This window comes from Ascaphus truei, chromosome 19 (assembly GCF_040206685.1).
Source record: "Ascaphus truei isolate aAscTru1 chromosome 19, aAscTru1.hap1, whole genome shotgun sequence".
Lineage (NCBI taxonomy): Eukaryota > Metazoa > Chordata > Amphibia > Anura > Ascaphidae > Ascaphus > Ascaphus truei.
Window position 1 is genome coordinate 17,034,115 of NC_134501.1, and position 27,194 is coordinate 17,061,308.

The following is a 27,194-nucleotide window of genomic DNA, read 5'->3' on the forward strand; positions in this document are numbered from 1 at the left end:
CCTCATTGGAACCGGAGCGCGGCTGCGCGCAGACTCGGAGGATGGCATTCAGTGCAGAGAAATCAGGGACCAAAGGGGTTAAGGAAGAGAGGGGGGAGAGAGGGGGGGGGGGGTGTGTGTGTGTGTGTGTATGTATATATGTATATATATATATATATATATGTATGTATATATGTATATATATATATATATATATATATATATATATATATATTTTGCTAGTATATAATCATAATAACTGACATACACATATGTAGATATAAATACACACACATATATATTTATATCTACATATGTGTATGTCAGTTATTATGATTATATAAGCCCACAAATATAAATAAATAATTATATATATATATATATATATATATATATATATATATTCACATACCGTAAGGCTTCGACTAGTGTGGCGCTGAGCGGGCGGGCTCGCTCACGCTGGCTGCTATGAAACACATTGAGCCAATGTGTGTGGCCAGCGTAAGCAAGTGCCTGCGAGCTTGAATTTGTCGGCCGCAAGCGCGTCACGTGAGCGGTTCGCCCAATGAGGGCGAACCAGCTCCGTGAAGTCATGGGCGCGCCCCCCGAATCCCCCCCCCCTCACTCCCACGCGCACACCTAGCCAACCACAAATCTCCCGGCCGAGCAGGGAGCGTGACCTCACCGCGCATGAGCATCAGCGCGCTCGCTCCCTGCCTGGTCGCAGCCTTACACATGTTGCATTTTGTTGGAAGATCTGTAACAGTCTATGGACTAATAACTCTTATAAATACAGTAAGACATTGTTTACTAGATAACCGTATCTCTGTCTACATAATATAATATGGGAAATAGGTTTTCAAGAAATCCCTGCTCCAGCACAGGTGGCTCAATCAATCGGCCTGTGCTGAAGCTGGGATATCCTGAAACCCTGACCTAAAAGGGGGGGCTTGAGGACTGGAATTGAGAACCCCTGATCTATATGTAGCTAGGTCCCCTTTGGCTCCCCGGTTCCCCGTTCCTCTTCCCCTTACCTTCACCAGTGAGAAGGCAGTTGTGGGGGCGAGCGCATCTCTCGGTGGCATCAGAGGCACGGCGCCACCATCTTTGTTATGTCCGCACGTACGCGGAGGCTCGCGCATTGCGCCGACGCGGCGGCCAATATAGTGAGCGCGAAGGGGCAGAGATGGCGCTCCGTAGCGCAGGGACTCGCCAAGGTCGCGCAGGCGTAGAAGAGAGCAGTGGCGGCCATTACAGGGTTGCACAGGCGCGGCAGACATAGCGCACGCGGCCCTAATGTTAAAGAGGGCCATAACGGACTACAACTCCCAGCAGCCTCTGGGGACTGCCCTTTCACCCACATCACATGCAGCCAGACAGCCACTAAGGCTGACAGATTCTCATGCTGCATTTGGATACATTGTTGTGTGCTGAGTCAGGAAGCAGACAGTGGATCACATGAGTTAGTTGGAGCTGGGAGAAGGGAGGGGGTGGAAGTGTGTAAGGAGCAAGTGGCTTCTTACACTAGGCCAGTTTACCCCCAGACCCCAGCTAGGCCCAACTCACCAGTAGATGTGTAGCTGCTGTGTAGGGAAGGCCCTAAGGTAGGGACTTTGCCCCTTTAGCAGTAGCTTAGTCAGTGAGACAGACGCTGCTGCGTGCTCTGACAAGGAGGGAGCTGTGTGACAAGTGTGTCTGGGATCAGACCTGCATCACTCAAGATAGAGACTATCTGTGGGTGAGACTATCTGGATTAGGAGAGGACGCCATTGCTGCGGATTCAGCGTTGGACGCAGACGGGTCCTTTTCTATTGTTGCTGAACCCGGGCGCAGGGCAGGTATTTCTACAAGTGCACCAACTGTACCTTACATACCGGTTTCCTTATAGGCCCTGATCACGCCTAGTGGGTGGGTTGCTGGACTATTGGGACACTTGGGTATAGCGGTGTAAGGTTATAGCCCAGTTAGGGGCCAGGTTATAGCTGCCTGCTAGTGGCAGAGGGTGACACGACTGTGTTGCTATATGTGATGTGATGTGATGTGATGTGATGTTATTGCTTGGCCCATATAGTAAACAGTTACTTCCTTGAATGTGTTTTCTATTTGTGGGTTCTGTGTCAGGGGTCATTCTATACACGCTAGAATCCCTGCACAGGTGGAGGCGCTGTAAGAATACGTTCCAGGCTCCCACTGGCGGAGGTTCAGGCCTCCTGTGAGCCTAACAGGTATTGCACCACACTGTAACATATGTAGATTTCCCCATATGGTCCCTATCTGCGATTGGGGGGGGAGGGGGGGAATAACAGTTACATATATAACAAATAAACCAGTCTGACCTTTTATACATAAGGGGATTCTGTTCATTTCACTCTCATAAAAGTGCTCAAATGTTCATCAAGTATTGTGTTATTGTCAGTGTAGTATAGTATTACAGTACTATGAGGTCATTTATCAATGGCTTCTCCTGTCTGTAGTGATGGGGCTTAACCCCTGAAATGCCAGAAGCCCCAGAATGCATTGCTCTGCAATATGAGGAAGGACCATCTAACACTCAAGAGCTTAACTGCTGTGAAAAAACAGCACCAGATTTGAGGGATTATTATGGTGCAGTTTTGCACCCGGGAGACTTTATGTAGACTGATAATACCCCTCCTGTGCCTGATAATACCCCTCCTGTGTCTGATAATACTCACCCTATGCTTGATAATAGCCATCCTATGCCTGATAATACCGATCCTCCTCTGTCTTTGCTATTTTGTGTTGTAGATAATTATTTTCTCTGTTGCTCTCGATTTGCCCCAAATTTTGAGTCGACCTCTTAAGAATTTCTGTGGTGGTTGTTTTGTACTAAACAAGAGCGGCTAAGCAAACAGAGGCTAAAATTACCCTTCACTTTCCAAACTATGAGCACAGAGCATGTAATTAAATAAGTGCTAATGGCAAATTGGAACTGCCTATTATAATGTAGAGTCTGAGCCCAGACTAAAGAACGCCGCTCCGCACTGTTTAATACCAGTCACAACCTTATTCCCTTCCCTGCCAAGCAATGCGTTACTTGCCCCCTGGCAGGGAAGGGGTTAAAGCAGATATCTATTCTGGCAATCCAGAAATCTCTTGGTCGTTTTGAATGTAAATGACCCCAATAGTACACATCCACATTGGTGAAGCGATATCTTTGGTTGAAAATCTACTGAAAAAAGCTCCAAAATGCAGAATCAGCTACCGGACTGAAACTCATTCAAGAGGATGAAAAAGCTGAGTGGGTTTGCTGGTTCCGCGCTTCCTTCATCCAGATTCTGCTGTACTCATTTTTGGGGTAATACGTCCATGTTCAGAATGAAAAGGAAGCTAAAAAAATGACATGCTCATGCTGCTCATTTGCATGCCACTACCCAGAATTCTCACCTGCAGTTTACTTTATGATGTATGACAATGGGATGACGCTGGGAATCTGGAAAACATTGCGGCCAATATTTACCAAGCAGCGCTATTCCACAAGACACATACCAGTGCTGGAAGACACCTTATGCCCTATTGACTTCCAGAAGGTGCCTTATGGCAGAAGACCGCGTAGGCAATATGACCCATAATGCACTCCTGAGTTTCGTTGACTTGCTAAAGAAAACATAGTGAGGATCACAAAATATCTAAGTAAAAATGATCCTATGGTAACAAAATAAGACCAGCAACAACTGCCCTTCGTCTCAGTCTCAGCCTACAGGTGAATATGCATTGTGTAACCCCTTTGCTGCAATGCAGGACTGCACAAGTAACCCGCAGCATTTCTAATGCTCATCAGGCAACCTATGCAACAGGTAGATTGAAGCAGTTGCCATAGCAATTGAATGATGCAAACATAGCACATGCAGAAGGGAGCCCTGGCTCTCTTATCTGAGCACAAGGACCGCTCACCCAGAGGCTACATCCCAAGGACATCACACCCTACTCATTCTACTTTACCTATCTGCAGCCTTTAATACTGCCTTGTATACTCCTGCACACTCCTCACTCCCTTTGTGTTCAGGATAAAGCCTTCTTTCTTTCTTTCTTTCTTTCTTTCTTTCTTTCTTTCTTTCTTTCTTTCTTTCTTTTTCTCTTAATGTTCCTTTACTGAATCCATTGCCAACTCCTCTTTTTTTCCCCCTGTAGATCTATCTGTTGGTGTTGGATTTCAGAGCTCGGTTCTGGGACTGCTCCGCTTTTCTCTCTGTACACTGCACGTGTGAGCTTATTAGTTAATTTGGCTTAAAAGTATCACCTGTGTGCAAATGAAACTTAACTGTATCTATAGCAAGGGTAGCCAACTCGTCCTCAAGGGCCACCAACAGGTCAGGTTTTCAGGAGATGCAGTCTTGGACTGAGCCACCTGTGCTGACGCAGGGATATCCGGAAAACCTGACCTGTTGGTGGCCCTTGAGGACTGGAGTTGGCCTCCGCTGATCTATAGTGTGTATAAGTGATGGGACCCCCAGCACTCAAAAGAATGAATAGGTCATGAATAGAGCAGCAAAAGACAGTAGTGTGTCCAATAACCAATAGGATTGCATGTAGTCACAGCACAGAAAGCACAGTAGCAAGTCCTCTTACTACAGTACACCATCAAGATATGTTAAAAAGGGACCATGAAAGTAATTATGTCCCTGGGAGAGGCAACGGTTTGAGCCTTTTTCCCAGTCAAAGAACATTAAGACGGTACAGGTAGTACTTCCCTGGATCTGTGAGGCTGGGCGTAGTGCGGTGCTGCTCTGTAGCATTGTTACTATCCAACTACTTTGAGATATATATATTTGATTATGGAGTCAGGGGCGGATTGTGGACACCCATCGGGCCGGGCCTCCTCCTCCAGCGTTGTGTCGCCCCGTTGTCATGTGAATGCGTCACCAAAGGACGCTGCCGGAAGAAGTAAGAGGCCTCGCGCTCTCCCCCGGCAATCAGTTTAATTGGTATGGGGAAGAGCGCGGGGCCTTTGCAGCACTGCCCTCCCCACCCCCCCCACAACATCGGACCTCCCTCCCCCCCTGCGATATCGCCCCTTGCATCAAAACTCACCTGGCCAATGTAGTGTTTAAATAAGTCCTGAATGACCTCTACTCACTAAGCCACAGAATGCTACTGTATTACACACTGACATTTACTCACACTGTGGCTGCCAGTCCACCCACATACTGTACAGATTCAGGGCCGCCAATAGAAATCATGAGGCCTAGGACAAATGAAAGGAGCAGGGCCTTCAACCCCCCCCCCCCAACCCATAGCGCACCTACCACGGAAAAAAATTTTTTAGCGCGCAACTTTTACTTAACTGTGTTCTTATTGTAATACGGAAAAAAACATTGCAATCTGTTTATTTTAATGTTTTCAGACAAAGATACCTAATGCTACATCCAAGGTGACAAAAGGCCTGGGGGGATTCAGTATGGGCCTGGTGGGGGAGGGAGGGGGGCGTTAAGTATGGGCCTGGGGGGGTTTAAGTATGGACCTAAGAAGTAAAGTACAGAATGGGACTAAAATTAATTATAGTACCTCTCTTCAACCGGTCCGTGGTTCAATCAGCCCGCGCTTCAATCAGCCGGGGAAGCCTTCAACCGGACAGGTGGGGGGGGGGGGGCTTCAAATGGCAGGCGGTGGGGCTAGTTTCGGAGGGGAGATGGAAGGCACGTGGGTTGGTGACTGACTGCCTGGGTGACTTACTGACTGCGTGGGTGAGTGACTGACTGCGAGGGTGGGTGACTGACTGGGTGGATGTGACTGAAGCGCTGATTCCCATGGGAGCATCCAGTTTCTCCCCCCCCCCCTCCGGCAGCATCTAGTTCCCCCATCCCGCAGCATCTAGTTTCCCTTCCCCCCTCCCCCCGGCAGCATCTAGTTTCTCCCCTCCCCCCCGGCAGCATCTAGTTCACCCCCCTCCCCTGGTCCCCGTGGCTGCTGCCCGGGGCAGGAGGCTGGCGCAGGGGGACCTGGGGTTGGGAAGCGCGCCACGGCGTTTCCCCTCTGTCCCACGTTGGGAGCGGGTCCACGTGGCTGCTGCTGCTCAGGGCGGGAGGAACAAGGCCGGACACCTTGCGCATGCGCGCCGAGACATCTGTTGTGCGCATGCGCACGGGGATAGCCGGCATTTTTTTTAAAACACGGTCATGTAGGGGGCCTGGGCAGCCAGCGCCCCTGACTCACCGGGCCCGGGACGCCAACCCCGGCAGACCCTCCCTGTTGGCGGGCCTGTACAGATTACATGGTAAATTCTTTGGGGCAGGAACTCTTCTCCCAATTTTACATGTCTTGCTGCAGTTATGCCATTAGTATTAAAACAGAAAAACGTGTAATCTTATGTTAAAAAAAAACATTATTTTTAATGTTTTAATGCATCTTTTGATTTCTATAGCAGGTTTTAGCCCACCTCCCACGCAGTGCAAGATCTTTGTAACACTTTCCTGTTTGGGATAATTTGTTGCAAATGTTCCCAGCAGGTTGAGCTGACAACTGTAACAATAGATAATGTTACCTTAGTATTATAAGGATACATTGTAGCTGCTGAGTTACACTGAGTAAAGCAGCCATTACGGTATTTTTTTTTTTTTCAATGTTTTTATTAGGCATTTTTAGAGGGTACAACATTTCTGACAAATTTTGTTGCCTAACATTTTCCAAAACATATATTTTTTTTAAAGGGGGGGAAAGAAGGGCAACCTAAGTTGTCCATGAAAAAAAAAGAAGGGGGGGAGCCTTCATAGAGAGAAGGTGTGGAGGGGTGGTTGAGGGGGTGGGAGGAAGAAGGGGGGGGAGGGGGATGGGGGGGGGAGGGTATTGTCATCCTACAGGGCTGATAGAGTGTGGTTGATGAGGTTCGTACTGATTTTGTCTTATGGGGGGGGAGTTAGTCTCCCACCTCCCTGGGTTGATCGGGGCGCTCTGGAAAAGTGGAACCAGGGTTCCCAGATATCCTCAAAGGCCGGGGTTCTTTGTTTGATGTTGGCTGTGAGCCTTTCCATGGTCATAACTTCCCCAATCCTTTTCTTTATTGTATTGAGCGCTGGCGTAGCTGTTTTCCTCCAGGAGGCCGCAATACAGCATCGCGCCGCAGTGAGAATGAAGGATATTAATTTCCTGGTGGGCCGAACTATATTCGGCATGGGTGCAGCCAACAGGAAGGTCAGTGGTTCAATAGGAATTTCTAGGCCTGTGACCTCTTTTATAAGAATTTGGACCTTGGCCCAGTATTTCACAATTTCTGGACAGGTCCACCAGATGTGGGCCATGTCCCCTCTATTACCACAGCCTCTCCAACATTGGTCTGATGCCAGAGGGTAGATCTGGTTTAATCGTGCTGGGGTAAGATACCAGCCAAACATGATCTTATAGATGTTTTCCTTAATTGTGGTGCAAAGGGAAGTTTCTGAGGCTGCCTGCCAGATTTCCTCCCAAGTCTCTCTTTCTATATCAACGTTTAGGTCAGCTGACCATCGCAGCATATAGTCGTGCTGTGTAGGGGACGTTGAGCGCATTAGGATATTATATATATCAGAGATAAGTCCCTTCTGGTAAGACTTGTCCTCACACAAGAGTTCAAACGTCGTGAGAGTGGGGTATTCTGGATGAGGGCACGTAGTTCTGACAAAGTTTCTAATTTGTAGATATTTAAAGGTGTCCAATTTTGTAATTTTAAATTTGTTCCTCAGTTCTTGGTAGCTCAGGAGCTTCCCTAGGCTCAGTACGTCGGCAATCGCCTCTATACCCCGTGTGTGAAAGTGGGCGAACAGCTTAGATCCGCATCCTGGAGGGAATTTAGGGTTATTAACGAAGGGGGTGAGTTGTGAGTTTATGGATGTGAGGTTAAATTTAAGTTTGCATCTGGACCAGGTGTCCCACGTGAATCGTGAGGCCTGTAGCTTAAGATTGTGTAAGTGGCCATCACCTCTGTTCAGGCTCCAGAGGCAGGCTTGCAGAGAAGGCAGTTTGGCACACCGAGTTTCCATTCCCACCCAGCAACATCGGGTCGGGTCTGAGTTCCACATTACTACCTGCCTGAGCTGAGCGGCTAGATAATATTTATATAGGTCAGGCACCCCCATCCCTCCTCTGGATCTCGTGGTCATCAGGACTGATCTGGCTACCCTGGGTCTCTTACCCTGCCAAATGAAGTGGAGTAGTCTATTCTGTATATATTTTAGATCGGCGGCCGGGACCTGGATTGGGAGCGTCTGGAATAGGTACAACATTCTTGGGAGTATATTCATTTTGGTAGAGATCATCCTCCCAATCCATGAGATCTGATAACCTTCCCACCGATCTAGATCCCTTTTGATCTGATCCCATAGTTTCGGGTAGTTATCCCTATATAGGTCCCGATAGTGCCTAGATACATTAATTCCCAGATACTTAATGCATGAGGGGCACCATCGGTAGTTGAAATTCAGCTTGAGGAGTTTGATTGTGGGGTCGGGAAGATTAATATTTAGGGCCTCAGATTTGTCGCTATTTATTTTATATCCTGAAACCTTTCCAAACTCCGTCAGTTCCATCTGGAGGTTGGGGAGGGAAGTTAGGGGTCTGGTCAAGGTCAGGATAATATCGTCAGCGAATAGGGAAATTTTGTATTGTTCCGTGGCCATAGGTATACCCTGGATGTTTGGGTTTTGTCTTATTTTGGCCGCCAGTGGTTCAATCGTGAGAGCGAAAAGGAGAGGGGAGAGGGGGCAACCCTGTCGGGTACCATTTCGAATGTGGATTTGTTCCGCTCCTCCACCCGATAGTCTAACTGAGGCGGATGGAGTTTGGTAGAGCGCCTGGACACCCGTAAGAAAGGAGTCCCTGAATCCGATTTTTTTTAATGTTTGGTCTAGGAACAGCCAGTCAATTCTGTCAAATGCCTTCTCTGCGTCTAAGCTTAGTAACATAGCTTGTGAGTCTGTAAGGTGGGCCTGGTCAACAAGGTTAATGATTTTACGGGTATTGTCTGAGGCCTGACGGCCCAGGACAAACCCGACCTGGTCCATGTGTACTAGTCTCGGGAGAATTGGATTAAGTCTGTTCGCCAATATTTTACTGTATAGTTTTAGATCATTGTTCAACAGTGAGATTGGTCTATAGCTACCGCATTGTGTGGGGTCCTTCCCTTCTTTAAGGATTATGGCCAAATTGGCGGACGACATTGAAGATGGGATAGGACATTCTTCTAAGAATGAGTTGAACAATTGTAAAAGGTGGGTGGACAGAGTGGGGAGAAACTTCTTATAGTAGGCATTTGTGAAACCATCAGTGCCCGGTGCTTTAGAAATTTTGGAGGCCTTAACGGCCCATTCTAGTTCTTCCGCCGTTATTTTGGCGTTCAGGAGAAGGAGTTCCTCCTCTGTTAATGAGGGGAGGTCGCAGTCAGCTAGATAATCAATGGTAGCCGATAGCTCCTTCGGGTCTGGGCTAGCATAGTGAGCCCGTAGGTTATATAATTTAGAGTAAAATTTAGTGAATTCCTCTGCAATTTTTTTTTCATTGTATAGGAGCTCACCAGCACTATTCCGAATCGCCGTTATTTGCGATCTTTTGTGTATGCCTCGTAACTTGCTAGCAAGAAGTCTGTCGGCCTTGTTCCCTTTATCGTAATACCTCTGACCCGTCCATTTAAGAGCTTTTTCGACATTGTCCATTTGAATTATTCTTAAGTCGCTTCTGGTAGAAGTCAACTGTTTATAAATTTTCCGGGAAGGGTTATTTTTATGCTGTTGTTCTAAACTTATTATTTTGTCTGTTAGCTCTTTGGTTCGTTTAAGTTTAGTTTTTTTCCTATGGGAGGCAATCGAGATGAAATGTCCTCTAATTGTCGCCTTATGGGCTTCCCACAGGCTCACTGGAGAGGTAACAGTACCTATATTTGTCCGGAAATATTCCTTAAGGGATTTTTTGATCTCCCGTACTGTCTCTGAGTGATTCAGTAGGGAGTCGTTCAGTCTCCAGGAATACGAGGTTGTTTTCACGAATGGGATGGATAGGGTCAGGGTGATGGGAGCATGATCTGACCACGTGATTGGGCCGATGTCAGTATCTAGGGCGGCTTCTAGGATGTTCTTGGTAGCAAGAAAGTAGTCTATACGGGAATATGTCTGGTGAGGGGCCGAGTAAAAGGTATAATCCCTTTGTCCCTGGTGTTGTGTTCTCCAGATGTCTAAAAGTGAAAAGTCCCCCATTATGTCCTTGAATTTTTTCCCCAGTCTTTGTGACTGGGTGGATTGTTGTCGCCCTGGGAGGCTCGATTTATCTTCTTTAGGGTTGAGAGCCATATTTAGATCGCCTGCAATAAGTAGCGATGATAGGTATTGGGGGTCAATTTCTGCCAGAACTGTTTTTAAGAAATCTGTCTGGTTCTCGTTTGGGGCATATAGGTTAATAAGGGCGATTGCCGAGCCTGAGAGCGAACCGTAGACCACAATAAATCTTCCCTCTGGATCTGCCTGGATTTTAGCAAGATTAAATGGGGTGCCCTGACGAATCAGAATGGCGACCCCTCTGCGTTTACTACTATATGAGGCGAAGTAGCTCATCGGATACACATGCTGGAATGTTTTAGGAGGCTCCTGAGATGTGAAGTGTGTCTCCTGGAGGAAAACAACATCGCCTTCCAACCTCTTAAGTTCCTGTAGGGCCAGGCGTCTTTTTCTGGTGTTGTGGAGGCCCTTGACATTTAGGGAAATAAACTTTAGAGCTTGTTGGCGTGACATTCTGCTTGGAATGGACGTTGACTATTTGTAAACTTTAAGTTAAGATGGTAGCTGGACAGCCAAGTGGGACAGGGGGTAGGGTGGGAGGGGAACCGCTGGGATAGGATCAGCGGAGGTTGAAAAGAGGGAAGGTAGACCCTATTGGGGTCTGTAAAGTTTGAAACCGATCTGGTTTAAAGACCGGCTGGGGTGGTATAAGACCCTAGGGGGGCGGGTCCGACGACTGTCTCCAGTAAGGGTGGGCCGAGTAGAGACCCTTAGCTATTGGAAGTTACAGCCAAAACATGCAGACCATGGGTGTCCTAGAAGATGTGGTTTCTCTCCTGTATGGGCACTGTGGGGAGTGGGAAGGGGAGAGGGCAGGCGCAGGGCTGCTCAGTTCTGAGGGTGGGCGGTGGGGGGGAGGTGAGTGGGTGGGGGGTTCAGGGTTAGGCTGGGTAGGGGACCGCTTCTGGGAAGAGTCCGATTAATGTGTACCTAGCTTCTGTACTGTGTTTACAGGCGCTCATATAGTGTACCTTGACCTCTCGGGTAGGTGTCTATAAGTGTTGAATGAGCCTGAGGTCTCTTGGGCCCTCCCGGGGCGGTGAGGTTCGGGTGCGTCCCCTCCGTGGAGTGGTCCTTGGTGTGAGAAGAGGGGAAAGAGGAGGGTGGGGGGGTGGAGGGGAGGAGTTGGGGGAGGGTGTGGGAGGAAAAGGGGGATGATACGGGAGGGGGTTGGGGGGGGGAGATAAGGGGCAGAAGGGGGGGGGAGAACAGTTCTGACATATCATAAGCATAGCATTCAATACCAACGTTGCCTCCTGCTTTTAGTCCGAGCAGTGTCTCTCTCACCTGTGTGTTGGTGAGAACAGTTTTAGCAGAGTGAGAGGGTAGTGAGTTGGGGGGGGGGGGGGGGTTGGTGGTAGGGGTAGGGTGGGGGGAGGAGGAGGGAGAGGGGAAGAGGGGGGCGAGGGGGGGTGGGGAGGGGGGTGGAGAGGGGGGGAAGGGGGGGGAGAGGGTGGTGGGGAGGGGGGAAGGGGAGGGGGGAAGGGGAGAGGGGGGGAAGGGGAGAGGGGGGGGGAAGGGGAGAGGGGGGGAGGGGAGAGGGGGGGAGAAGGGGGGGGGGAAGGGGAGAGAGGGGGGGGGAAGGGGAGAGGGGGGGGAAGGGAAGAGGGGGGGGGGAAGGGGAGAGGGGGGGGTAGGGAAGGGGGGGTATGGGAACAGGGGGGGAGATACATATATCCGCATGAGCAACAATTAGTCTCAGCCTGTGAGTGAAGCGAGCATAATAACATGAGCTCCATTCGGAGCAATAACAGTAACGTTCGCAGCAGCAACAACAGAACCCTTTCATGGGGCCCTGAATCAACATCAAAATGGGGGAACCTCTATAACGCTAACGATAAAGGAATGGGAGCTTGAGGGAAGGAGTCAGTGTCTAATCCTGATAATCCTTCTAGTGGGGGATAACACAACTATAGGGTAGTGAGCGGGGTACCCAGCTGACTCTTAGGGGTGGTAGGAAGGGACTCAGAGGGGAATATATGTGGGTATCATAGTTTTACAGACCCCATCCCTGGAAATATAACCGCGGAAGGGCTCATGTGGGGCTGTGGAGACTTGCGCTGGCAGCACTCCTCCAGGGAGGGAGAGGGAGCCCGGGATCCGGTGAGGGTATAAGATTGCCCCGGAAGGGCCCATCGGCCGAGAGGGGGGAGCGCCAGGCTGCCCCGAGCTTGGAGTACCCTGTGGTATCAGCGGTGTGTCACTCAGCCACTGGGAGTCGCTCGGGGGGCCCGGCGCTCCGGCCCCGGTATCGCCCCCCGGACCAGGAGCAGGCGAGGCCTCCGTCGGCGCCGGGCGCGGGTCGCGCACCCTGCTGACGTCATTTGCGGCTCGTCCGTGAGCCCCATGATGCTCCGCGGGCGGAGACGGCTTCCGGGTTCAGGCGGGGTCTCCGTTGGCGCCGGATGTGAGGCGCGCCTCCTGCTGACGTCAGCCGTGGCGCGCCAGCAGGTCCCACGGAGCCCCGCGGGCGGGGACGTCCCCAGCGGGCGCCATTTTGTGGAGGGAGCTTGCAACTCAGCCAGGGGCGCCACGTGGACCGGTAAGTTCATTCCGGACGCCATTTTTGGGGAGAAATTTGGAGCAGGCGATGGCGGTTTCCTTGTGGATCACCGCGAGTAGCCGCGAAGATCCGCAGTTGGTCGCGCAGCAGTGTCCGCCCTCCGATTATCCTTGGTGGGGCTTCTGGGACCGGGGAGGAAGAAGGGCACCCCGCTGCCGCGATCCGGAGGTCTTCTCCATGGGAAGGTAAGGGGGTAAGGTCGCATCAGGCGCCCTTTTGGGTGAGTTTCAAGGCTGATGCTGGCGTGGATCCGGGCGGGAGGTTGGTTTGTCTCTGAGTGTTTCTTTATTTGTCGCGGGATTGTCTTTGCTCGGCAATCCGCTCCGAGGCTCTCACAGGTTGGTCATCTTGTTCCTGGTCCCGGTTACCAGCTGGGTGGGCAGGTTGGAGGGAGTCCACGGGAAGGCCCAGGGTTTTTACTAAGTGCATCATATCCTCAGGGTGCCGGATGGTGAGGAATTTACCCTTGTGGGGAATAATCAATTTGAAAGGGAACCCCCATCTGTAGTTTATTTCTTTCGCACGAAGGAGTAATGTTAGGGGACGTAGTGCTTTGCGTCGATCCACCGTAAGCTTGGAGAGGTCGTTATAGACCTGAAGCCGGTCGCTGCGGAACGCGATCGTGTCCCTCCCTCTGCTAGCTCCTATTAGTTTGTCTTTGGTGGAGTAGCTGTGGAGCCGCACGATCACGTCCCGGCGACGGTTGGGGTCCTCGGAGCGCGGGCCCAGGGCTCTGTGCGCCCTGTCCATTTCCAAGTCCCGGGAATCAAGGTCTGGGCATATGGAGAGGAAGAAGTCCTTCAGGTATGCGCGCAGATGCGTGGGTAGCACCGCCTCAGGGATGCCGCGGATCCGCAGGTTCTGGCGGCGATCCCTGTTTTCCTGGTCCTCCAGTCCGTCACGTAGTATATTTATTTCTTGGCCCAGGCGTATGATCTCGTCATCGGCCTCTGACTGGTGGTGTAAGGCCTCATCCAGCCTGGTCTCCAGTGTGGTAGTGCGTTCCTGCAGCCCCTGGATATCATGCCTAATTTCCGCTACCGCGTCCTTTATATTAGCCTGTAGTGAACGTTGGAGCTTGGCATGGAGTTCCTCCAGGTATGCCTTTGTGATCCCCCCGTCCGGGGAAGGGGGGGTCTCGGTAGGGCTTGCTGAGTCTGAGAGGCCTTGTTTGCCTCGTGGGCCCGAAGCCTGGGGGCCATCTTGCTTTCTATTCCGTCTCAGCAGGCTGTTTTGCAGGAGAGAAGTACTTCCCCACTCCCTGAGTCAGGGGATTTTTACCCTTATTAGCCATCTCTCTGGTTTTAGAGGGTTGTCAGGGGCTTTTTTCAGGGTTTTTGCCCGGGATAAAAGGGTTTAGATCTGCGGTTATTCAGGAGGGTCTCTGGAGCTCAGCTTTTACCCGACTGTCCTGGATGACGTCATAGACACGCCCCGCCATTACGGTATTTTAATGATGCAGACCAAGCCCTACACGTTTTTTTTTAAATAATAAATCAGTTCTGTACCATAAGAAAATACTTGTAGCATTTAAAAAAAAAAAAAAAACAACAATGAATGACACTTAATATATTATAATGTAATAAGCATTTTTTTGTTTCTATAGCAACCATTTACAAAGACACATCCCCTTTCTCTTCTGAAACAGGCTCTGGCACACCCCTTTTTGAGCCCTGCCCCATCTCTAGCAGTGCACCAAATGGTATCTAGTGACTGCCTGGTCACATGATTATCCCCACAGAACTTTGCACCTTTGGTCCTCTTCTGCTGCACGGACGGCCATTTAGTAACCCCCGAGCCAAATCTTCGCCGATTGATCAGAAGAGTATGGATCGATAGGCAATTTAGCTAATTGCTTATCATTGTGTGGATTGTATTGATGCACATATTAAAAAGGGAAACATTTTTTTTTTTAAATTAAAACATTAAAAAACAAACAAAAAAAACGCAGCTTGGACTGCTGCTTTAGGGTAAGATTATAGTCCTTACTTGCGCCTGCAACGGACCGGATAGCCTTGTGCACGCCTGCAGCTCCAGCGATGCGTGAACTTGCCTGCAGAAGATTGAGGAGGTGTGGTGTACGCGTTACGAAGCTGGTTCGCCCTCATTGGTTGAACCGCTCACGTGACACTGACATCACCATGACCGCGCTTGAAAAGGCACATTTTTTGGTCTTTTCAAAACGCGGTCCCGCCATTGTGCTGTCGTGCACTAGGGATTATGCCATGGGTGTTTGTCGTTTGCACCAGCATCATCGTGCTGAGTATAATCTCAGCCTTAGGAAAAAGTGGGACATTCACCCCAAAACTAGTGCTCAAGTACTGCTGGCACAATAAAGTCTATTACATCTCTAAAGCATCAGTATAGATAGGGTAGGACAAAAAGGCTGTATTCCATATTACTAACCTAGTCTCATATAATGATGCGGACATGCAAACAAGCTGGGGGGGAGGGGTAATAAGTGAAGGAGGGGAGTCACTGAAGTGCCCACCGTGAGGTGAGGAGCCCGGTGAACCCCAGCCCTCCCTACAATCCCACAACCCCACCTATCCCTGTTGTCACGCAGAGACTGGAGACCTGTGTGCAACGAAGACTTCCTTGCACGAGGCACAGACAGGAAAGGAAACAGCAGTGGGTCCGTCCGCAGGCAAAGCAGTCCCCAGCCCAGGTAAGAAAAATCGAGAGAAAAAACAAAACAATCAGAGAGCAGCTCACAGCTAGTTCAAAAATGCCAAACGAAACTAGTTGAAAAAAGGTCATTTAATTAGAAAAAAAAAAAAGGGACAAATACATAGACAATGTATTTGTCTGTTTTTGTTTCTAATGAAATTACCTTTTTTCAACTAGTTGCGTTTGGCATTTTTGAACTAGCTGTGAGCCGCTCTCCGATTGTTTTTTCTAATCTCAGCCTTAAAACACACAAATCAGGATTTTTACAGATTAATAACAGGAAAACCAAATGATTGCCAGTTTAGGTAAGAATGTAGAATTATACATGGTCACATGCTTTATATATAAAAATGTAAAAAAAAGTTGGAAAGTAGTATTGCTGCTTTAATATACACTGTACACTGTACACTACACACACACACATTTATTACGGTTATGGTGGGTAAAAAAAAGTGACAAAAACCCTCCACAGTATAGCATATAGCAACTGTAAATATTCCTGTATATTCATTTGCATGTCTTAGACAGGTCTGCAACCCTGTCTTTCACCATCATCGCCCAGCACACAGCACTTCCACTGCAGCAAGGGATTCTGGGAAATGACATGCAAATGAGCACACAGGGCCACCTTTTATCTCAAGCTCACATTACATGAGCAACCCTTTGCCAATGCATGCTGCCAATCACATGTGGTGATTACCTACTCTTTAATCTGAAATGAGCCAATGCCAGCAACCAACCTCACACTGATGATACCCATCAAGGTTGAACCATGTCTGTGAGTGGGTTAGCTGGCTTTGCATCTCACAAGTCCTTGCATCTCACAAGTCCTTGCTTAAAAGCTGTGTTTAAAGCAGCATGCATTGGCAAAGGGTTGCTCATGTAATGTGAGCTTGAGATAAAAGGTGGCACTGTGTGCTCATTTGCATGTCATGTCCCAGAATCCCTTGCTGCAGTGGAAGTGCTGTGTGCTGGGCGATGATGGTGAAAGACAGGGTTGCAGACCTGTCTAAGACATGCAAATGAATATACAGGAATATTTACAGTTGCTATATATACATACATACATACATACACACACACACACTGTATTGTTACTATATTGTAATCTTGCACAATTGTAGCGCGCTGCGCATCTGTTTTGCCATGCATTACTAAAACTCACAGGCTCCGTTTTGCTTGCAATTAAAAAAACTGGACACAATGGTGAAAGGTGTGACACGCTTGAGACACATACCCCCCTCTCACCCCTCTGCTGCATGCTGTTTCCTCCTTTCCATAGCCCCACCCCGAGGCTCCTGCCACCGCCTCCTGAATGGCTGCTGCTGGGTAATGTAGCTAATCAGGCTGGAGGAAGCCATCCAGCCTCCTAGTAGCAGGCCAGTCAGGTCACTATGTCCAGAGAGTTAATACCGGACATGTACATGTCCAGTTTTACCTCTAATTTCTTACTGGACAGTCCGGTTCAACACTGGACATCTGGCAACCCTTCTGCCATCACAACTAAGTGGGAAGTACGTCATGATACCGGAGAACAGTGTTTCTAAACTGTGCCGCAATCCTCTGCCAGGGGTGCCATAGCCCCCGGGGGGTGGGGGGGAGGGGGGGAGGCCCTATGCCCTGTGCCGTCCGAAGAAAGGCTTCAATCCCACTATCCTTTCTGAACCTGGAACGGAGAGGAGGGCAGATCGCGGACCCCGTGTCTCCGGACAGTGGGGGACACACCGGGTGCGCAGCCGACATGTTTTACGTGGGAGCGAAAGTGTGAGCAAGAAGGGGTGAGTGAGGTCTGTAGAGCAGGGGTTCCCCGAGATTTAACAAATCTTCCCGGGGATCTCAAAAAAAGGTTGAGAATCACTGCTCAAGAAACAAAAAAGGTATATCAATTAGTAAATCCACAATATCGTTGTTTAATGTATTTCAAGCACTTTTTATACTTTGCAAATACATTATAAACAATAAGAAATCCATACAAATGAAAGACATCACCGTGCACAAGTCTTCACTACAATGCACACACTAGCAACGAATGATATTTTGCTTGCAATTCATATGAGCTTTAAACCCGTAAGGTGGCTCAAATTTTGCCAGGATTCATCACATCAATAGCACTTACTGTCACACCGTGGTACAACACAACGCATCGCAGTTTGATGAATCCTGGCCTTTGAGTTTTATTCAGCAACTAAAACAGGTTTTACTTGACACATCCGATTTGTCTCTGTGCTGAAATTCTGTAGCAGATCCTGATGCTTTCAGATGTTTGCAAATGACAAACAGAATGTCTGATCCTCCAGCTACTACAAAACACATGACCTGATGAGTAATGCAGATTAAGTCCATCACCCCCAGTGCTGGTCTCACCCCCCCCCCCCCCCCCTCTGGGAGATCTGCCTGCCACTGAGTGTGTTGTGGTGCATGATACCTCTAGGCTTGCAGGAGAGCTGAGGTTCCGCCGTTGGTATTGGGGAAACAGGACAGGCTTTTGAGGTAGATGCTGTATTTGTTCTCTGGGTACTAGTGCCTCCATCCGCCGCAGGCTCCAGGATTGCTGAAGGCAGCCCCTACGGTAGAACCAGTTCATACACCCTGATTGACTGCAGACTCAAGACAGGACTATATTGAAACAGGAATGTCTTTATTTAGCACCCACTGCATACAGCATGTTACTACAGTGAATACTGCCTTCTCTCTCAAGTTCCAGACCTCTGGATGGTCCCTGTAGCAGATGATATGATTGAGGCCTTGTCTCTCCGCCTTGGCTATGTCACAGTCCCCTTATGGGACTGATCATACAGTCCCACCCCATAGGGAGAGACAGCAGCTCAGAGTAATCACTCCATATCTAGAGCACTGGCTAATTTAGGGTTGCCTATTCCCTAGTACAGAGGGGGAGGGTACAATGTCTGCACCCAGGATTGGGCCGCACACAGCCCATGTCCCGCCTTTACCCCTGGGTAAAGGCGGGCAGGGATGCTGCTTGGGGGGGGGGGGGGGGGGGGGCAAACCCAAGATTGGGCCTGACACCGCCTGCACCTACCAGGACTTACATGTCAGGGAGGGCAGACGAGTAGCCAGAACCAGCCATGGCTACATTAACATTTGTGGATGGGTGCAAAATCAGTTTCTTTTGTCCAATTTTTGCAGCAGGGAACCTGCGATGCCGACGTTCTCTCCTCCGAGAGGTCCATCTTCCCCACACTTAGCTGAGAGGTGCAAAAAATGTAATGAAGAGCCCCTTATTTGTCAAATAAAAAGAAGAATGAAGAAAAGGGTAAGGAGTTGAGATTCTGGGGCGGTATCCACTCTCGTTTGTTTCTTACATCAGATGACTACAGTATGGGCAGTGCTTTCCTGTGCCAAAGATTTGACGTACGAGCTTTGAAGTAAGAGAATATGGTTTGGGTACCAATGGAGGGGAAGAGGGGGAGAGACTCACACATTCCATATATCAGGATTAACGCATGTGTACACACGTACACACGTACACACGTACACACGTACACACGTACACACGTACACACGTACACACGTACACACGTACACACGTACACATCAGGACTAATACACACATATTGCTACAAAACAGCACTGGGAACAAAACAACGCATTAGGCTTAGCCAGTCAAGTACATCCCGTAATATGGCGTTTTTATATTAACAACTCCTGTATCTCTTTAAGCTTTTTGTTCATTTGGCATGTGTTAGGGTTTTTGTTCTTTTAGCAGAACAGTAAATACATTCTAATAGGCAGCCTGTGGAGACAGAAATGATAGTGTTATTGTGCTGAAGTAAGTGCAGGGAGAGCCAGATGAGGTTCTATATTTTACATACACAGTTTGCTGTAGTAATGTAATCCATTTTCTGCCAGAGGGGTCTGCAACATATTGCAAAGCATACAATACTCCCCTCTCACCTGAGTGCTTATAATACAATAAGTGCAACAAGCAACGTCAGACAATAGGAAAAGAAATCCCTGCCCCAGGAAGGTTTCTATCGAAACTATGCTGCTATGTTTTGAGTACACTTCATTTGCAAAGGTTATAGATATATATCTATATCTCCCCATGCTGTTTTCAGGTTCAGGTTGGTTATCTATCTGAATTAAAGTCTCGAACTACAAAATGTAAAAAGATTTCTACCCTTAGTCATTTTGAATCTGCCAATTTATAGTACAATTCCAAAGTGCAGGAAAATAATTTCAGCCGAGGAGAGTCCCGCTCGTGCAGCCAACACAACATAGACAAACTATTTCTTCAAAGTGCAGGTCTCCCCTAAGACAGAGGTACAGAGTAGAGCTCTACTCACAAGTTCATAATGAAGTTCTCCATTTAATGTACCAGCCAAGAACAGAGGAAATACAACGTTTCAGGTCCAATATGGGTCTTTCCACTGTTCTTGGCTGTCAAATTAAATGGAGAACATCATTATGAACATGTGAGTAGAGGTCTACAGGCATACCCCGGTTTAAGTACACTCACGAGTAAGGACATAATCGCCCAATAGGCAAACAGCAGCTCGCGCATGCGCCTGTCAGCACGTCCTGAACAGCAATGCCGGCTGCCTACCTGTACCGAAGCTGTGCGCAAGCGGGGAGACTGTAGAGCCTGTTACAAATGCCTTATTTATATCAGTTATGCACGTATATGACGATGGCAGTACAGTACATGCATCGATAAGTGGGGAAAAGGTAGCGCTTCACTTTAAGTATGTTTTCGCTTTACATACATGCTCCGGACCCATTGCGTACATTAATGCAGGGTATGCCTGTACTTTGTACCTCTCTCATAGGGGAGACCTGCACTTTGAGGAAATTGTTTGAATCTGCTAATTTGACACATCTCGTACATATTCATACTGAAAGCGCAATCTATTTGTCCAATTCTCTCAGTGGTCCGTTTAGACAGGTCTAGGTAGAATTTATACTCTTACTGCTTTGTGGTCAGTGATACAATATATCGCTTTACATGGGAACATGCATTTGGTCCAGAAGGCAGTCTAATAGTAAAAGATGCTTTGACAGTAATTATAAACAATATCTGAATCTAAGGGTGTTTTCTATTTAAGTGTTACTGTTTGTTCTGAGCACAGTGTAAAGTACATGAAATATTGATACATGTAGCAGCAGTATGCTGATCCAATTCCTGGTGCTGCTTGCACTCCTATAATTTACTTGGATGAAATGCTTGGAGAGCATCCTCACAGCGCGTCAGCGTGCTATCGAGATCAAAATTACAGTCGAATGATGGCCCCTTTCCCAGAAGTATGACCGCAAGCAGCAAAGCAAAGTGTGCTGTGAGTCCCCATATCTTAAATACTTTCTCCTTCTGCGCGTCCTCGTACTGGAAGCTGTGAATGGCTTGTGTCCCAAAATATGGCACATTTAAATTAATTTGACTGTAGTGATCCGAACTAACAAAGAATTCCAATGGCACCAGAAACACATCAGTAACTTCTTCCGGGTCAATGCAGGCCTGGAATGTGTCTTCTACAATCGCAACCACCGGTGTTACCAAGTATCTGGGCCACTGAGAAACAAATATGGAAAACGTGCGTTATTATCCTTTATTTGCAAAGCGCCAACATATTCTGCATCGCGGTACAACGAGGAGTGATGTAAATTACATAAACTGAAGGACATACCCAACAAGGGCAAACAGATACAAAAAGGTAATGAGTGTAATATGCAGGACCATGCCTGGTACTCATGTAAAGCACATTGAAATGTAATGTCATCTAGGGAAGGATAAAGCAAATACATTGTTAGGTATAAAGACATCCATATGCTTCAATACATTAAATGTTCTGTCAATGAATGCGTTCTTGGGGTGTGTACAGTATGTATATAAATAATTACAACAAACAGCGGCCCTCCTTCAATGGAAAAATGCAAAAGTCTTATGTGCACATATAGCAATAACAGATAAAGAACATATTACCCAAACCCAGAGAAATTATGATACGCGCTCCTCTGTGCAGAACAGAAACGTTGGGTTTCTTGGACTTATAGTCTAGTTGTTAAATTCTTTACTGTGCGCTGTATCATCATTTCTTCATGCCTTGGTTTAGGTAATGTGTGTGTAAGGTGTGGTGTGTGTCACATACAGTACACGTAATTAAGCGAGAAAATAGTCACTCAATCACAATTTTCTGCCGTATACCAGAAACAAACACATTAATATAGCGATTCCCATTTAGATGCCTTTGTGTTCTCTCTGATAAAAATGTGATTGTAAGTTATTTGTGCTATGCAAAGATTAAACAAATAAATGTTGACTATAGTTAGCAGTGTCAGTGCTAGTTCCAGAGAGCAGAGTACAACCCCTTCATTCATTGAGAGATGGATCTCCTAATGTACAGCCCAACTGTCCACGCTTGATGTACACCCAGTTTGCTTTGTGTTACAGACTTACCTTGGTGATGTATGGAATAAGCTGGCCAACAATAACCACCTGATCTGGGTGTAGACCAACCTCCTCATTGGCTTCTCTTAGAGCTGTGTGTATTTCATCTATATCAGTGGGGTCACTTCTCCCCCCGGGGAAGCACACGTCTCCCGGCATCGTATTCAGCTATTAATCAACACAATGTTACATGGAGCAAAATGCTAATCTGGAGCCATTATACTTTCCAAGCTGGAAACAACATACGTGCAAGTAATCCAGGGGCTATAATACAGAATTGTGTTTATCATAACCCCGATTTCCTCTGCCAATGTATTTTATTAATTGAAAGAAACCAAAAAAATAAATGTATGTGAAAACAGGAAAGCAAAGTAGAGTATATCCTGGCGTGTTATAGAAATATGCTCTGGTTCAGTGGATCACAACTCCAGTTCTCAAGAACCACCAACATGTCAGGTTTTAAGGATATCCGTCCTTCAGGACAGGTGGCTGAATCAGAGGCTCAGTCGAAGATTGAGCTACTTGTGCTGAAGCAGGGGCTGATTGAGCGACCTGTGCCGAAGCTGGGATATCCTGAAAACCTGACCTGTTGGGGGCTCTTGAAGACTGGAGTTGGGTACCACTGTTCTAGTTGCTTCTTTCGTGTCAGCAATATGGAAAGTGGCTACATAGAGCAACATGACTTACTGTGCTCACTTGCTAATGGTATATACAGTACAGTACAAAGGTCTGCGCATCTTGACAACCTTTTCTCTGCACTTTACTCGCCAGTGAAACGGTCTGGCCTGAAACTTCATATATTATATTAAATCCTTTAAGTGGTGGAGGGTATGCAATGTATTGGGTCCAGCAATGAAAAGGTTACACGAGTAGGGCAGGGGGCTCCCAGTATATTGCAGTTTATTGTAGAAATGAAGCAAAAAGAGGAGCATTCCAAAATAGTGATCAACTGGCGAGTATTTAGCCATCCAACGTTTTGGTCCAATGCAGCAGATCTTTGTGAAGGTTGAGTAAGGTCTTCTGTGTTGGACCAAAACGTTGGATGAATAAATATACTCATCAGTTGATCACTATTTTGGAATGCTCCTCTTTTTGCTTCATTTCTATGGGATTTCACCATTGATTTTCATTTTTGAGTGCACGTATACCTCTATATAGTTTGGACTGTTTATTGAATAGGCAACACAGGCCAACAGGAGAAAAGGCCGTAGCTGTAATAAAAAGGTGCTGGGTTTGATGCTGGCTCAGGGTTTAGCTTCTGCAACTTCGCTCAGGGGATCTCATAAAAACACAGTTTACATTATTTCTCATTTTAACAGCCAGATTCCTACAGCCAGCAACATAAAGCAAAGCTGCTGAACAAACAGTAGTGGTACTTAAAAAAATAAAAGCTAAATGGTGCAAAATACAACAAATTTGTATCCATCGATTTCTCGACTAATCCTGTATATGGCACCGCGATGTGGCAGACAAAGCCCCGCACGTTACAGAAATGAGGATGTGGGGGAGAGAGAATGGGTGAAATTCACATACTTTCATTGATCTGACAGTCAACAGCAGATGCAGCTTCCCGTTCCTAATTAACAGAGGTAGCAGAATTGAGGCTTTTCGGAGAGGAATGTGGGAGTACCGGCTGCCGACATCGTATTTTCTTAAGTTCCTCTTGATCTTCTCTGGTAGGCTTGTCACGGATACAGAAAAATTGTGGGCGTGGGGAAATTATTTCAATGAAAGCGCTTAATGCTGGTTTTCTACACGGGTAACACACCGCCCTCTCTCATATACATTCCTAATTGCAGCTCACGAAATGTAACATTTCTTTGCTTTCCGTTAGGGAGACTCAACCAGCTGTTTAAGAATTTAAAGTGATGTCAAAATGGCCAGAGTAAATTCAGGCGTGTAACGTCAAAATAGCTGTTTTTAGCGTAAATGGTGCATAAAAGTAATACCCACTATTTGCTTCTCTTCAGCGAGATGGAAGTGGTTACATAGAGCATAAATAGTTACTGCGCTCGTCTGTTAATGGTACATATATAGGGTGACCAGATTTGCCCCGGCACAAAGCGGGACAAATGTCACAGATTGCGCATTCGCGAGTGGCGTTTGCCGGTCGCTCATGCGCACACGCGATTGGAGCTCGCCGGCAATTTCCGATCGTGGTCGAGCGGTCGGAAGGCGCTCTTTGGGCATGCGCAGATGGCGAGAGCCAGATGGATCCTAAAACCGAGACAGAGACCCAAAAAAGTCGGGATAGAGCACTGTCTGGGTTTAAAACCGGGGCATCTGGTTACCCTATATATATACCAGCTTTCTGCAACCAATTCTAGAAAGGCGCAGAGATTGAATATCAATTGGTATACTGTCAGTTTGGTGCATAACTGTGATTTACTATTCGCAGGCTAAGGAAACACCTATATCAGGACACATTCTCCTGGCATTTGGAGACCTGATAAGACTTTGGTCAGACACCAGTACACGTCTTTAGAGAAGTATGCTGTAGCTATATATACACATTAGCACGCATACCGATATATGTAATAGGACCATATGTATGTACTGTTTGGAGTTTACATAATTTTCTGCCATTTGGATTAAAATCCTATACCAAAATATAAAAACATAAAAATTTAAGAATTAATTTTACTATATATTTATTCTAAGTGTTATTAAAGTTTCTTTTAAACCGTTTGCTCGCAGTTTCGTATAGACCACACAAAAATTAATTATATAACATTTCTGGTCTGTAGTGTACCTACTGAAGGGATTCTCTGCGTGGACTGTGTCTCTTTGACACAATCCATCAACTTCACTATAAATTATCCGTTGCTCCAGCAAATTTTAGCAAGCCTTACTGTTCTTGCGGCCGCGGAAGAAATAACACTGCGGGAGTCCATGCTTTTGAATGTAGTGTGAGAGGGGGGTGAGGCAGCAGAGAAAGGGGGCGTCAGAGGGAGGGAGAGAGATGGAGAGAGATGGAGAGAGGCGAGCGCCAGCGAGAGAGATGGGGGGGAGGCGAGAGCGAGAGAGGTAATGTATGGGACAGAAGTTATAAATGCTTATACAATTTTGAAATATAATTTAAGTCTTTCAGTGTATGACATTATAAGTTTCTGACACACACACACAGAGGGGAGTGCATTGCGCAGAGGTGAGTGGGTGCGAGTGCATTGCGCAGAGGTGAGTGGGTGCGAGTGCATTGCGCAGAGGTGAGTGGGTGCGAGTGCATTGCGCAGAGGTGAGTGGGTGCGAGTGCATTGCACAGAGGTGAGTGGGTGCGAGTGCATTGCGCAGAGGTGAGTGGGTGCGAGTGCATTGCGTAGAGGTGAGTGGGTGCGAGTGCATTGCGCAGAGGTGAGTGGGTGCGAGTGCATTGCGCAGAGGTGAGTGGGTGCGAGTGCATTGCGCAGAGGTGAGGGGGTGCGAGTGCATTGCGCAGAGGTGAGGGGGTGCGAGTGCATTGCGCAGAGGTGAGTGGGTGCGAGTGCATTGCGCTGAGGTGAGGGGGTGCGAGTGCATTGCGCGGAGGTGAGGGGGTGCGAGTGCATTGCGCGGAGGTGAGTGGGTGCGAGTGCATTGGGCGGAGGTGAGTGGGTGCGAGTGCATTGGGCGGAGGTGAGTGGGTGCGAGTGCATTGGGCGGAGGTGAGTGGGTGCGAGTGCATTGCGCGGAGGTGAGTGGGTGCGTGTGCATTGCGCGGAGGTGAGTGGGTGCGAGTGCATTGCGCGGAGGTGAGTGGGTGCGAGTGCATTGCGCGGAGGTGAGTGGGTGCGAGTGCATTGCGCGGAGGTGAGTGGGTGCAAGTGCATTGCGCGGAGGTGAGTGGGTGCGAGTGCATTGTGCGGAGGTGAGTGGGTGCGAGTGCATTGCACAGAGGAGTGGGTGCGAGTGCATTGCACAGAGGTGAGTGGGTGCGAGTTCATTGCGCAGAGGTGAGTGGGTGCGAGTGCATTGCGCAGAGGTGAGTGGGTGCGAGTGCATTGCGCAGAGGTGAGTGGGTGCAAGTGCATTACGCAGAGGTGAGTGGGTGCGAGTGCATTGCGCAGAGGTGGGTGAGTGTATTGCACAGAGGTGAGTGTACTGCACAGAGGTGGGTGTGAGTGTATTGCACAGAGGTGAGTGCGAGTGTATTGCACAGAGGTGAGTGCGAGTATTGCACAGAGGTGAGTGCGAGTATTGCACAGAGGTGAGTGCGAGTGTATTGCACAGAGGTGAGTGCGAGTATTGCACAGAGGTGAGTGCACTGCACAGAGGTGGGTGTGAGTGTACTGCACAGAGGTGAGTGCACTGCACAGAGGTGGGTGTAAGTGCACTGCACAGAGGTGGGTGCGAGTGTATTGCACAGAGGTGGGTGCGAGTGTATTGCACAGAGGTGAGTGCGAGTGTATTGCACAGAGGTGAGTGCGAGTGTATTGCACAGAGGTGAGTGCGAGTGTATTGCACAGAGGTGAGTGCGAGTGTATTGCACAGAGGTGAGTGCGAGTGTATTGCACAGAGGTGAGTGTATTGCAGCTTTGGGAGGTATATGTAGTCTCTTTAATCTTTACCTCCCCATGTCACCTCCTGCCTGTTCCCCTGCAGTCATCTTGCTGCTGGATGACATTAGTAATCTCTTGCTCTATTAACCCAGCTGGAAGTGACAGCTCTATGCGTCCCAAGCCTCGGTTTGGATAAAGCCTTCCTACGAAACGTCACAGAGGGGGCGGAGCCTGTGCTGCTGCATTGTGTCACTGTGCACTGACCTGACCCTGTGTAGGAGATAAGGCAGGTGACACGAGGCTAGTAGTTTGTAGAATTGAATAAGGAATATGTAACTGTTTTAAAATATGAATTAAATAGAAATAGATAGTAATTTAGAGGGAACTCCGGGGGTGGCTGTGGAAGAATCACAGCCGGTGATTTTAGACTAACATGGGTTTTATAAACTGATGGAAATGTACAAATTGTGGAAAGTCCTCATGAAGAGCTTTGTATTGATGTATAAGGCTGCGCTTATATCGCCATGACATATATAGTAAGCGCGACGGCATAGTCGCGATCGCTGGAAGTCATCTCAATTTCATTTTCCAGCAATCGCAGCCTGACGTCGCCATCGCCAGCACTATAAGCGCAGTCTAACATGACCTCTAGCAAAAAGTTTGCAGGAGACCGTTAGCAGGACGGCAGACACTTGTGAATTATATTTATTATTTTGTTGTATTTTTATTAATAAAATGTTTTACCAGGAAGTAATACATTGAGAGTTATCCCTCGTTTTCACATATGTCCTGGGCACAGAGTTCGGATAACAATACGTGGTTACATTAAATGTACAGGCATACCCCGCATT

At 47.9% G+C, this 27,194-nt stretch overlaps 1 protein-coding gene across 1 annotated transcript; it reads right to left on the reverse strand.

Annotated features, from left to right (window-relative positions):
• Positions 1–18,082: 18,082 nt before the first annotated feature.
• On the reverse strand, positions 18,083–26,543 carry NUDT7 (nudix hydrolase 7). Its single transcript, XM_075576753.1, has 4 exons — positions 26,413–26,543; positions 23,402–23,549; positions 21,878–22,036; positions 18,083–20,992 (listed from the first exon to the last, which is right to left on the reverse strand). Exons 1-4 carry the CDS (start codon positions 26,466–26,468, stop codon positions 20,627–20,629), a joined length of 729 nt encoding a protein of 242 aa, XP_075432868.1. The 5' UTR covers positions 26,469–26,543; the 3' UTR covers positions 18,083–20,626.
• Between the last annotated feature and the right edge of the window lie 651 nt (positions 26,544–27,194).

Coding starts and splice junctions, on each gene's coding strand:
- NUDT7 (XM_075576753.1), bottom strand. CDS start 26,468: ATGTCATCCAGCAGCAAGATGACTGCAGGGGAACAGGCAGGAGGTGAC. Junction 23,550..26,412: donor GCAGGAGGTGACATGGGGAG/GTAAAGATTAAA, acceptor ATCCGTGACAAG/CCTACCAGAGAAGATCAAGA. Junction 22,037..23,401: donor TGACTGTCAGATCAATGAAA/GTATGTGAATTT, acceptor GTTGATTAATAG/CTGAATACGATGCCGGGAGA.